Source organism: Mirounga leonina, unplaced genomic scaffold, assembly GCF_011800145.1.
Source record: "Mirounga leonina isolate KUSES-001 unplaced genomic scaffold, KU_Mleo_1.0 Mir_176, whole genome shotgun sequence".
In the NCBI taxonomy this organism is placed as follows: Eukaryota; Metazoa; Chordata; class Mammalia; order Carnivora; family Phocidae; genus Mirounga; species Mirounga leonina.
In genome coordinates, this window is record NW_023270454.1 from 11764992 (window position 1) to 11777531 (window position 12540).

Here is a 12540-nt window from a genome sequence, read left to right on the forward strand (position 1 = left end):
TCTTGGTGTTGTATATCCTAGGGTTTTGAGAAATGTGTAATGACATGTATGGACCATTGTAGTATCATAAGAATAGTTTCACTGCCTTAAAAGTTCTCTGTACTCCCGCTGATTCACCCCTCCCTCCCCCAACCCCTGAGAATAGTTTATCCTTTTACTGTCTTCATAGCTTTTCATTCATTTAGTTGGAATCCTACACCATGTAGATTTTCAGTTTGGCTTCTTTCACTCAGTAATATGCATTTAAGTTTCCCCATGTCTTTTCATGTCTAGATGGCTCACTTCTTTTCAGCACTGAATAATATTCCATTGTCTGGATGTACCACAGTTTATTTATCCACTTACCTATTGCAGGACATTTTGGTTGCTTCCAAGTTTTGTCAATTATCAATAAAGCTACTATAAACAATCATGGGCTACTATAAACAATCAGATTTTTTTTTTTTGTTAGGTTTTATTTATTTATTTGAAAGAGAGAGACACAGCGAGAGAGGGAACACAAGCAGGGGGAGTGGGAGAGGGAGAAGCAGGCTTCCCGCGGAGCAGGGAGCCTGATGCGGGGCTCGATCCCAGGACCCTGGGACCATGACCTGAGCCGAAGGCAGATGCTTAACGACTGAGCCACCCAGGCGCCCTTAGACAGATGTTTATTTAACTTCTTTGGGTAAATATCAAGTAGTGCAGTTGCTGGGTGGAATGGTAACAGTATATTTCGTTTTGTAAGAAACTGTCAAACTGTCTTCTTCAAAGTGTCTATACCATTTTGCATTTCCAGCAAGCAGTAACTGAGCTTTGCTGTTATTCCACATTCTTGCTAGTGTTTGGTGCTATCAGCGTTTTGGATTCTGGACATTCTAATAGCTGTAAAATAATGCTTTTAATCTGTAGTAATGATTATCACCAAAGATTTTCTTTCTTTACTTTTCTATAGGACTGGAAAATGGAAGATGAAATTCTTAAATTTTTCTTTGTGATTTTCAACCTTGAGGCATGTTTCAAAAACATAAAGAGGGTGTTGATCTTTGCATGTTACTTCTCCTGTTCTGAATATTTTTTATCATATTTGCTTGTCTTAAAAAATCAACTAGGGCACCTGGTGGCTCAGTCGTTAAGCATCTGCCTTCAGCTCAGGTCATGATCCCAGAGTCCTGGGATCGAGCCCCGCATCGGGGTCCCTGCTCAGCGGGAAGCCTGCTTCTCCCTCTCCCACTCCCCCTGCTTGTGTTCCCTCTCTCGCTGTGTCTCTGTCAAATAAATAAATAAAATCTTTTAAAAAAAGGTACTGTCGGGGGCGCCTGGGTGGCTCAGTTGGTTAAGCGACTGCCTTCGGCTCAGGTCATGATCCCAGGGTCCTGGGATCGAGCCCCGCATCGGGCTCTCTGCTCTGCGGGGAGCCTGCTTCTCCCTCTCCCACTCCCCCTGCTTGTGTTCCTGCTCTCGCTATCTCTTTCTCTGTCAAATAAATAAATAAAATCTTAAAAAAAAAATCAACTGATACTTAATGTATTTGGCTCAATATGAATCATAAATTAAAAGATAACTTTCACAGGTCTGATGAGTTTTTAACATTCACATTAATTGATATTACCCTGAAGGCAAACAAAAGGTTTTCTGGATACGAGGCTTATCATTATTTAAAGCAACAAGCACAGGGACCTGGAACTGCAAAAGAGGAACCCTGAAATTATGAATCTGCTAATTCATATAAGGTACACGCTTGTCAACGTCTAGTGCGTTGGGGTCCCTGGGTAAGGGTCTACGAAATCACCAGGACACAGGGGATGCAGAGCAAAGGCAGCACTTGCAACTGCATACTGCCATTTATTTCTCACATAGCTATATACTCGCAGAGATCAGATAAACATAACAATGTATCAAGCCAACATCTGTGAAGTGAAATATACACGAAATGCAATAAGAACAAAATATATCCTGTTTATGCTTGCAGAATAAAGAATTCTCTTAGCCATCCTTCCTTTGGAGACAACATGTTCTTTGTCTTTAGAAAGAACACTTCTGATTAGAAAGACACACTTTAAGCGAGGCAAGAGCCACTTCCTGCTGATCCAGGCATTTAGGCCTTTCAACATGAGGTAAGGGGAAGAGAACATTTTCTCCTCCTGGCCTAGGCCTGCCTGGCCGACCTTAACCTCAGTGCAGTCCTCAAATGACCCTGGCCTGCAAGGGGCCTACAAGCCTACACCATCTCACACGCTGCCTGCTTGCCCTCCTAAGTGAGACCTTTGCTACCTAGTCCTTTCCAATCTTTTGATTTGTAAATGCCTGACTCTGCAGATCAAAGTTTCATTCTCCACTTGCAATGTGAACAAGTAGACTCTAAATCTCTCCCATTGTCTGTGGCTGTTCAATCATCCTTTAAATTTCAAGGCTTGCCTTCTAACTAACATCCCAGTGTTCTTTCCTCAGAAACCTTCACGAGGCAGAAACAGGAAAATAATTTCTCTAGAGTAATACAAAGTCAATAGCCAAAATAATGTTATGCTTCATGAAAGTGTTTTTTTTTCTTCCCTAAGAAAGAAAAGATAATTGATCTAAGAATAGTTAGAATTCAAATGTTCTGCCTAAGTTTTCAGAAATGAGCAATCTGAAGTTGAGTCCATGTGACAGGCATCAGCTAGGAACTAGGTTTATTTAGACTGACAGAACTGGTGGGAAGCAGGGAGAAAATCATCGAAACCAAATTGTAACAGACCTCATCTTTACCTTGAACTTCGGACCTGTAACGTCACCTAGTTGGCCATGATGTAAGTCAAGAAAGCATCAGAGCTATAAGTTTATGTAACTTCTAAAAACAAAAACCAGGTTCATCGAATTGTTCTCTTGTGAAGCCAGGATGACAGAATGGAAGTGTTGGGTTAGATATACCATTATTTTTTAAGATTTTATTTATTTATTTGTCAGAGAATGAGCACAAGCAGGGGGAGAAGCAGCAGAGGGAGAAGCAGGCTCCCCTGTGAGCAAGGTGCTTGATTACCAGGACCCCGAAATCATGACCTGAGCCACAGACACTTAACCGCCTGAGCCACCCAGGTGTCCCATTTTGTCTTTTTACCTTTTAGTGCCAACACCCAGGGAATAGCCTTTATGTTTTTAAAAGTATTTTCTCTTCAAGAGTGCTAATTTAGTGCAATCTTATTCATAGATAAAGAAGATATAGAATAATAGTCCATTACAAAATTACTGAAATGAATCCAGAAGACATCTGTACTAGGAAGCTCACTCTTTTATATGACATTTTATGGCTTCATTTTAGCAGCCTTGTAGTGGCCCTCAGATGACAATCCAAAAATACTAGTCTAGTAAAATGATCTCTGAGAATGCTGCCTTAGGGAATAAGTGAGATCGTGGGCATTTTTTTAAAGGCAGATTTGTAATAAAAAAATGAGTGAAGTTTCCTCTCAAAAGATTTTGAGAAACCGCGGAAACACGATTAAACATAACTGGTTAATATAGTGATGAGTAGAAATAAAAATGTGAGTGTGAAATAGAAAGGAAGTAAAAATGAATAAAGAATAACAGGGGAGGGCGCCTGGGTGGCTCAGTTGGTTAAGCGACCGCCTTCGGCTCAGGTCATGATCCTGGAGTCCCTGGATCGAGTCCCACATCAGGCTCCCTGCTCAGCAGGGAGTCTGCTTCTCCCTCTGACCCTCCTCCCTCTCATGCTCTCTGTCTCTCATTCTCTCTGTCTCAAATAAATAAATAAAATCTTAAAAAAAAAAAAAGAATAACAGGGGAAATGCAGAGTATAAAGTACAATGCTATATCTTTTCCTATTCTGACCTTCCCACATACAGGAAACATAAATACTGGAGTAAAACAGGCAATATAAGCAAAAAATTTCAGAAGCGCATTTCTTAAGAGGAAATGTCAAAGAAAGAAAAGATCAGGGTGGGTTAATAAAGTGTAATGGGATGTCTCTGCTGTCAGTTTATTTTAAGAAAGTCTGGATGACAAAGGGTGTAAGTCAAGCTTCTCCCCGTCTCTTTTTCGCCGCCATCCTGCTCTGCGTGGCTGACTGCTTCTCGCCATGTCTTCTCACAAGACTTTCAGAATCAAGCGATTCTTGGCCAAGAAACAAAAGCAGAATCGTCCCATTCCCCAGTGGATTCAGATGAAAACTGGTAGTAAGATCAGGTACAACTCCAAGAGGAGGCACTGGAGAAGAACCAAGCTGGGTCTATAAGGCGTCACACATCATGAGATGACACACTTAATTGGCACACATATTTAATTAAGCTGCGTGAAGATCATGTGTTCTATCATTCTGTAAACATCCTTCCTACCCGGCCATAGACTTGTCTTATCGTGGAAATGAGTTTTCTCTGTGACTAAGCCTCTGCACCGGTAATAAATGCGAGACCTTTCGGCTCTACTGCTGTTGTGTTCCTGATTTGTGAAGGACTGAATCCCCCGCCTGTCAGATCATGCATAGCACTGTCAGGACTCTCTGCAGTGATAGAAATGGCCCTTGACAACCAGTATGTAAAGTGTGGCTAGGGGGTGCCTGGGTGGCTCAGTGCCTTAGGTCCTGGGATCCGGCTCCCCACTGAGCAGCGTAACTGCTTTCTCCCCTGGCTCGTGCTCTGTCTTTCTCAAATAAATAAATAAATAAAATCTTTAAAAAAAAGAAAAAAAAAAGCTTCTCCCCAAAAGTAGATTCTTCTTTTGCAACTGGTAGCAACCTGATGGTCGCAAGGCCCTTTATTAAACCCAGGGAGTGCCCAGAGCACAAGGGCCTGAGGCCACTAATGAGGACCTCTGCCTTCAAATCTGCCAGGAAAGCCCTGGTCTGAGTAGTGTTGCCTTGGGCTATATGGTTTTATACAGCCTCTTGCTCCCACAGTCAACAGATTGGCATCAGAAGACAAATCAGAGAGTGTCCTAATAGTGCCAGGGTGTCAGACGGAAATAAGAAAGTCCAGCATTAGGCAATTTTTCTACAACTTCATTAAGACATTAAAAAATATATATTTTTGTAGACCCATTTAATTTCCTCACAGTCATTTGGTAAGGTAGGAGATGCTGAGAAATGCTTTTGGAAGAGCAAGAGAAAGAGAAGCAAAGAAAATATGTGGAACAAGAATAGAATAGCTTGTTTTTCTTTTCTTTCTTTCTTTCTTCTTCTTTTTTTTTTTTTAGAATAGTTTGTTTTTCAATGTTTAGTAGCTACTGTGGAAGAAATTTAGGAGAACTGAGATGAGTTCTTAGCCATCCATGTCCTGGTATAGGAAGAACCTTAGAAATATTCCTCAGAGCTTGAGAGTAATCAGGAATACTATTCATTGAAGGATTCCAGGAAGGGGAGGACTGTGGAATGATTGTACTGTAATATGAAGAGAGTAGACACAGAACAAGGGAATTATTTCTCTTCTTATTTTATGTGTTCAGATTTCTTATACAGAGCCCCAGATCTGTTTTGAGAAAATCTTTTCTAAAACTTCTGGTTAAGGACATGGTAAATTACTTTTTGAATTTATGTAAACTGACACTTGAATTTCTTTTTTATGGTTGATATGATTTAAAAGAAAACAAGAATTAGGGGTGCCTGGGTGACACAGTCGGTTAAGCATCCAACTCTTGGTTTTGGCTGGCTCAGGTGGTGATCTCAGGGTCCTGGCATCAAGTCGTGTGTCCAGCCCTGCACCAGGCTCTGCGCTCAGCGTGGAGCCTGCTCAAGATTTTTCTCCCTCTCCCTCTGCCCCTCCCACCATGCTCTCTCACTCAAATAAATAAATAAATCTTAAAAAAAAGAAAACAAGAATAGCTATTTTTATTTTTAATGTGATGATCTTTCAGTTATTTTTTCCCCAAATGAAATATGGCAGAGGGAGGATGACCATAATGTGGGAAACAAAACTCCACAACGACCTCTGGTGCATGTTCGCTCAGACTCCGAGATCTCTGAGAAAACTCGAGTCGGCAGGGTTAAAAATAACCTGAAAGGATCAGAGTGAAATGCCCTCGGGATGTGTGTGGTCAGTTCTAAAGTAGGCAGCAGAAGATGTTTAGTAGACAGGAAGCCAGCTGTAAACAGCACGCTGGGCACTCCCCTCTGTTCCTTTATTCTGTTTTAAAGATTCTTATGTGCTTGACTAATCTTGGGTACATGGAGGAATGTGCCTTACTACGCCCCTGCTGTAAACCATTATAGATCTATACCGTTGTAGAAGGTATGTAAGAGGATGGAAAATAAACCTGGGCACCTCGGGCAGCTCGCTCGGGGTCCCCTGTGCCTCGCTCTACTGTTGTCTCTTTTTCTCAGTTCCTTCGCTGCCCCAGGTCCCCAACTCTCTGAGGTCGACAAGTGGTGCCTGAACAGGGACCTGAAGCCCCCGTCAAGGAGTGATCGGCTAGCGATAGGAATCCTACAGAAGGTAGGTGGTAAGTAGGAAAGTTTATCAGGGTTATGGGGCAATCAAATTCGAAAGCATCAGGTTTTGCTGTGTTGATACATCATTTTCTTAAAAAATATGGAGCTAAAGTTACTAAGCAGCGCATAGAAAAATGTTTGGCAACAGTATTTGAATATAATCCTTGGTTTCCGGACGAAGTCTCCTTAGATAAGGAGACTTGGATCTGAGTGAAAAATAATGTCTTGAAGGCTATGAGACAGGGTGAAACGATTCCCTTGATTTCTGGCCCATTTGGGCTTTAGTACGAGTGGTTATCAATACTATGGAAACTGGGGATAAGTTATCCCTGGCTGAGGTTGCTAAAGAAACTACCAACTCTTTACATACATATGAATTAGATGATGAGACTTTAGAAAAGGCTAAAACTGAAAGCAAAAAAATTTTCACGGCTTCACAGTCCCGGCTGTCACCCACGGCCCCTCTGCTTTTAATGGAGGACCCCACCAAAGATGATCAACCTCCCTCCACAGTAGATTTATTTCCTCTCAAACGATCCTCTCTAGCTCTCTCACCTCTCGAAAAGGAACTCCAACGGCAAGGGGCTAATGATTTGTTTATGGCTTTCCTCATAGATCGAACACAGGCTGCTGGTCCCGTCTATGAGGGATTAGATTTAAATGCTTTAAGGGAACTAAAGAAGGCTTGCCACTTGTATGGACCCACAGCCCCTTATACTATAGAGATTTTGAAAGCATGGGCAAATTCTGGGGAGTGGATCCCTCATGATTAGCATATGGTTGCACGGGCTTGCCTTAAGCCACAGGATTTACTACAATGGAAAATGTGGTTATCGGTTGCTGCCTATATGAAAGCCCGGGCGAATCGGGCTAACCCAGCCATGCACCATATTTCTTTTGAAATGCTCACTGGCTCTGGCCCCTTTTCAGATGTTCGAGAGCAATTGGTTAACACCCTGCCTGCAGCCACAGTGCAGGTATCTGAAATCGCCCTCGCAGCCTGGGAAAAACTAAACCCCTCAGGGGAAGTGGGGCAAAGTTATATAAAAATTGTGCAAGGCCCTACAGAAGCATATACTGATTTTATTTCTCAGCTTGAAATGGCTATTGACCACCAAGTCGATAATAAACCTGCTAAAGAGCACTTGCTAAGACAATTTGCTTTTGAAAATGCTAATGAGGACTGCCAAGCGGCCATCCGGCCACATAGGGAAACAGGAAACATTCTTGATTATCTTCATCTATGTAGAAATATTGGCACTTTTTTTTTTTTTTTTGAGATTTTATTTATTTATTTGACAGAGACAGCGAGAGCAGGAACACAAGCAGGGGGAGTGGGAGAGGGAGAAGCAGGCTTCCTGCTGAGCAGGGAGCCCGATGCGGGACTCGATCCCAGGACTCTGGGATCATGACCTGAGCCGAAGGCAGCCGCTTAACAACTGAGCCACCCAGGCGCCCGAAATATTGTCACTCTTACACATCAAGCTTGGATAGCCTCCCTTCAGCTCATGGCCCTACAAAAACAACAGGATATAAAATGTTATAATTGTGGAAAAGTAGGACATGTCTAGAAGGAATGCCGTAAAGCCCCCCAACCTAGAGCCAATTCCCTTTCTAATACCGCCCTTAGCCTCTGCCCTTGTTGTGGCAAAGGCAAACATTGGGCCAAGGAATGCAAATCCAAATTTGACAGGCAAGGTAACCCACTCCCATTAAGGTCAGGAAACGGGATGCGGGGCCACCCCCAGGCCCTGAACAACAAGGGGGGATTCAATATGTCGCCTCTCCAGCAGCAACTTCCTGCTGCGCACATAAACCCTCCGTGTTATCACTCAGTCCCGCCACCCAGGGAAGTGCTGCAGTAGGTTTAACCACTCCTTTTACAGTAAGTCTTCACCCTGGTCTCGGGCCTCAAAAAATACCCACGGGTTATTATGGACCTTTACCAAGAGGAACCATGGGTCTTGTGTTAGGAAGATCTAGCCTAAATCCTAAAGGAATCCAGGTGATGCCTGGAGTAATAGATTCTGATTATGCAGGAGAAATAATGGTGGTCACAGAGACTTGGGTTCCCTGGACTTTTGAGGGAGGAGATAGAATCGCCCAGTTATTATTATTACCCTATGTATGAATTGGTCAGTCCCAACAGATCAGACGAGGATTCGGTAGTACTGATCCTCTTATGGTTAAGTGGTCTTCATTATTGACTCAGACTGATTGTCCTTCTATGACTCTTAAAATTAGAGGAAAGACTTTCTCAGGTCTGGTAGACTCTGGAGCCAATATTTCAGTAATAGCCTCCCAGCACTGGCCTAATACCTGGCCCATGCAAGCAACCTCTAGTTTGGTAGAAGGAATAGATTTTGTGATGGCAGAAGAAATTCGGCAAAGTAGTTTGCCACTTAAATGTGAAGGACCAGATGGATTAGAGGGAATTATCCAGGCTTTCATCTTAAATACCCCCACTAATCTTTGGGGAAGAGACCTCTTGCAACAGTGGGGAGCCGAGCTAGCCATGCCCCCCAAATCGACCAGTTAATCAAATCATGACAAAGATGGGCTATAAACCAGGACAGGGCTTAGGCAGACAACGTTAAGGAATAAAGGAGCCTATCATTGCCCAAGGACAAACTCATAGGGCTGGACTAGGTTACCCTTTTTTTTCTAGGGGCCATTGAGGAAAAGAGGCCTGCCCCTATTAAAATAGCATGGAAAACTTCTTCTCCGGTTTGGACTCCTCAATGGCCCCTTCCGATAGCAAAATTGCAGGTCTTAGAACAAATTATTCAAGAACAATTGCAGGCAAGGCATATAGAGCCTTCACAATCTCCTTGGAACTCTCCTGTTTTTGTTATCAGAAATCAGGTAAGTGGAGGCTCTTAATAGACCTTCGGAATGTTAATCCTGTCATGGAGCTTCTGGGTGCCGTACAGCCTGGGTTACCCACTCCTACAGCCATTCCCAAACAATGGCCATTAATAATAATAGATCTTTTTTTTTTTTTTCAAAGGTTTTAATTTGACAGAGAGAAAGACAGCGAGAGAGGGAACACAAGCAAGGGGAATGGGAGAGGGAGAAGCAGGCTTCCCACTGAGCAGGGAGCCCGATGCGGGGCTCGATCCCAGGACCCCGGGATCATGACCTGAGCCGAAGGCGGACGCTTAACGACTGAGCCACCCAGGCGCCCTAGTATCTGGCATTTTAAGCTTCTACAGTGACAAGAGGGCTCTGTTCCATCAAGATTCATATGGTGGGGAATTTTATGAAGCTTAGAAGATTTAGACACTCAGCAGCCTGAAAGAACAACGAGTGATCATTTTACGGGTAAGAAAATTGAAGCCCAGAATGGTCGTATAATCTGCAGCAAGACACGCAGTTATCAACCGGCAGAGCCTTGACTGGAAACTAAGACTGTATGATTCTCACATTTGTGCCCCTAGCCCCTTGTGCTCTGGCAGTATCCTATCATCCATTTCTGGTTTGGCTCAGCTAGTCCCCTAGTTGTCATCTCTGCTTCTTAGAAATCACAAGTGCACACTTTTCATTATTTTCCCTCTGTCCGGCTGCGGAGCGGTCCCTGCTACTTCATCTTTATTTTGCTTTATGAACCAAAGGGAACACCAGTTTGCATTTGCCTGTGTTACTCATTCTAATGGTGGTTCTTGATACTGCTTTGAGATTCTTTACACAGGAAATTCACACATAGTTCAATGTTGGCCACGTAATATTTTCTTTTTAAATGTGAATTTTTATTTTTATTTATTTATTTATTTTTATTTTATTTTATTTTTTTAAGATTTTATTTATTTTTTGACAGAGAGAGAGACAGCGAGAGAGGGAACACAAGCAGGGGGGAATGGAAGAGGGTGAAGCAGGCCTCCCGCCGAGCAGAGAGCCCGATGCGGGGCTCGATCCCAGGACCCTGGGACCATGACCCGAGCCGAAGACAGACGCTTAACGACTGAGCCACCCAGGCGCCCCTTAAATGTGAATTTTTAATTCATTTTAGATAGTACCTCCCTTGAGGCTATATACAGATATGATGTCCAAGATTTTAGACATTGATTAATAATTGAATTTTTAAAATAATTTTTTTTGGAAAGAGAAATGTAGAAGATGTAAGGACATCAGAGAAAATATTTGTAGGCTGTGACATTTCTGAAGCAAAGGGAAGATTTTAGGCATTGTCAGTTGCTAGGAAACCGTATCTCGATTATATAGTTTCAAAATTATTGAGTATCTCATGCCTTGCTCTAGGTTCAGAGTACTAATAGAAACAAAAGAAAATTTGATACAATAAAATGTTGTTCATTTTCAGTGCTTAAGAAAGATTACTGCCAAAACAATTAACTGAAGAAAATGCTGTACCAATGTTAAGATTCAAATCATACATACCTGGGCTTAAGCTGCTGTACAATCTATGAAATTATATGAGGACATGAATTAATTATTTAAATTTTTGGAGGATTATGGTCACGATTCTAAAGTTATAGGTACTATTAACTACTTCACGGGGCTTTCGTGTAAAATCAAAAATAGGTTTTGATAGCATGTTGTACAATATATGCCGTGTATTTAGTATGTAGTGTCTGAAACAGATATGCATTTATTTTGCACATATTTGATCTTGATGAGCCCTTATGCAGCTCCTCCCTATCCTCTCCATCATCTCTCATTTGGCTTATGGCAATAACCTTTTGACTGGCTTCCTGGTCAACGGTCTTTCTCTTAGAGCTAGCTAGCTTTCCTAAACAAAAACCTCATCCTCTGGGGAAATAAAGTTACATAAAAACAGATCAATAAACTTCCTTCCCTAAAATTCAGTAAGTTAGACTAAAATAAATAGAAGCAGTAGAACACAAATGAAAGAAAGGCTACACGTTCATTCTATAAACTGAAAACTGCCATCGGTAGACAGAGTTTTCCATGAGTAACTGAGTGATTCCTCTCTGATTTCTTCTAAAACAGTATGGTGGGACAAAGTGAAGGGACACATTACTGAAAACTCTTACAGTAACAGAGGGCAGAGCAGGGACAAATGAAAAACGTAAGTCTCGTCCACTACAGGTGAAGAGTGCTTAACTCGGGTCAGGGAATTTCAGGGTTTATCACATTAGTTTTTCTTGAGAAAGGAAGAGAGTGGGAGACACCTGGTACGTTCCCAAGTTTCTAGATTTCACAACAACCAGAGACTTCAGAGAATGGAGAAAGCAAAGACAAAGAAGAAAATTAAGAACTGGTAGAGATACTGACGATCCCGAGAAAAGATGAAAATAAATCTCAGTTTAGCGTTCCTCTCTCCTGCTACAAATAAATAACTGTATCTGGAGCTACTTCTAAGTTTTGCTTAAATTTAAAAATTAGTTAATATTGTCTTTGAAATATTAGTCAATAAATGCACTGAGAAAGAGAATGGAATGAGTGACATACATAATGGAAGCCCAGAGGAAAAATATAATTACCAGCAATTATGTGACAGAACACTTTGAATTGTAAGAGATTTCACTGAAAATGGAAAAATATGGAAAGATAATTAGTTGATATAGTGGGTTACATCAATAATATCTCAAAGTCAAAGCATTACTGGTACAAAGCTAGTAAGGAAATACAAGGAGGTAAATATTATATTCACATTAAGAATATGATCAATAACATGCCTAGTGATGAGTGTAGCAAGAAATATGTAGAACACATATGTAAATAAAGTTTTTTTTTTTTTTTAAAGATTTTATTTATTTATTTGACAGAGAGAGACACAGCGAGAGAGGGAACACAAGCAGGGGGAGTGGGAGAGGGAGAAGCAGGCTTCCCGCGGAGCTCAATCCCAGGACCCCCGAGATCATGACCTGAGCCGAAGGCAGACGCTTAACGACTGAGCCACCCAGGCGCCCCGTAAATAAAGTTTTTGAAATAAACCAAGACACTTAAAAGAAGATTTGGATAAAGAAACCACCTCATTCTTGAAGCCTCCATGTTTTAAGTATATGGATTTTCCTTCCGAGGATCTATAGATGAAATGTACACCCGATAAAAATACCAAGACTTTTCAAAGTGGGGAGTGCAACTTCACAAAATTATTCTAAAGTTCTTCTGAAGACTAAAAATAAGTGACTAGCCTTGGAAGGTGAGGGGTAACAGAGTAGAGAAGA

General features: G+C 41.8%; 1 protein-coding gene across 1 annotated transcript; it reads left to right on the forward strand.

Annotated features, from left to right (window-relative positions):
* Positions 1 to 3969: 3969 nt before the first annotated feature.
* On the forward strand, positions 3970 to 4328 carry LOC118022397 (60S ribosomal protein L39-like). The gene has a single exon (XM_035023181.1). It carries the CDS (start codon positions 4049 to 4051, stop codon positions 4202 to 4204), a length of 156 nt encoding a protein of 51 aa, XP_034879072.1. The 5' UTR covers positions 3970 to 4048; the 3' UTR covers positions 4205 to 4328.
* Positions 4329 to 12540: the final 8212 nt, after the last annotated feature.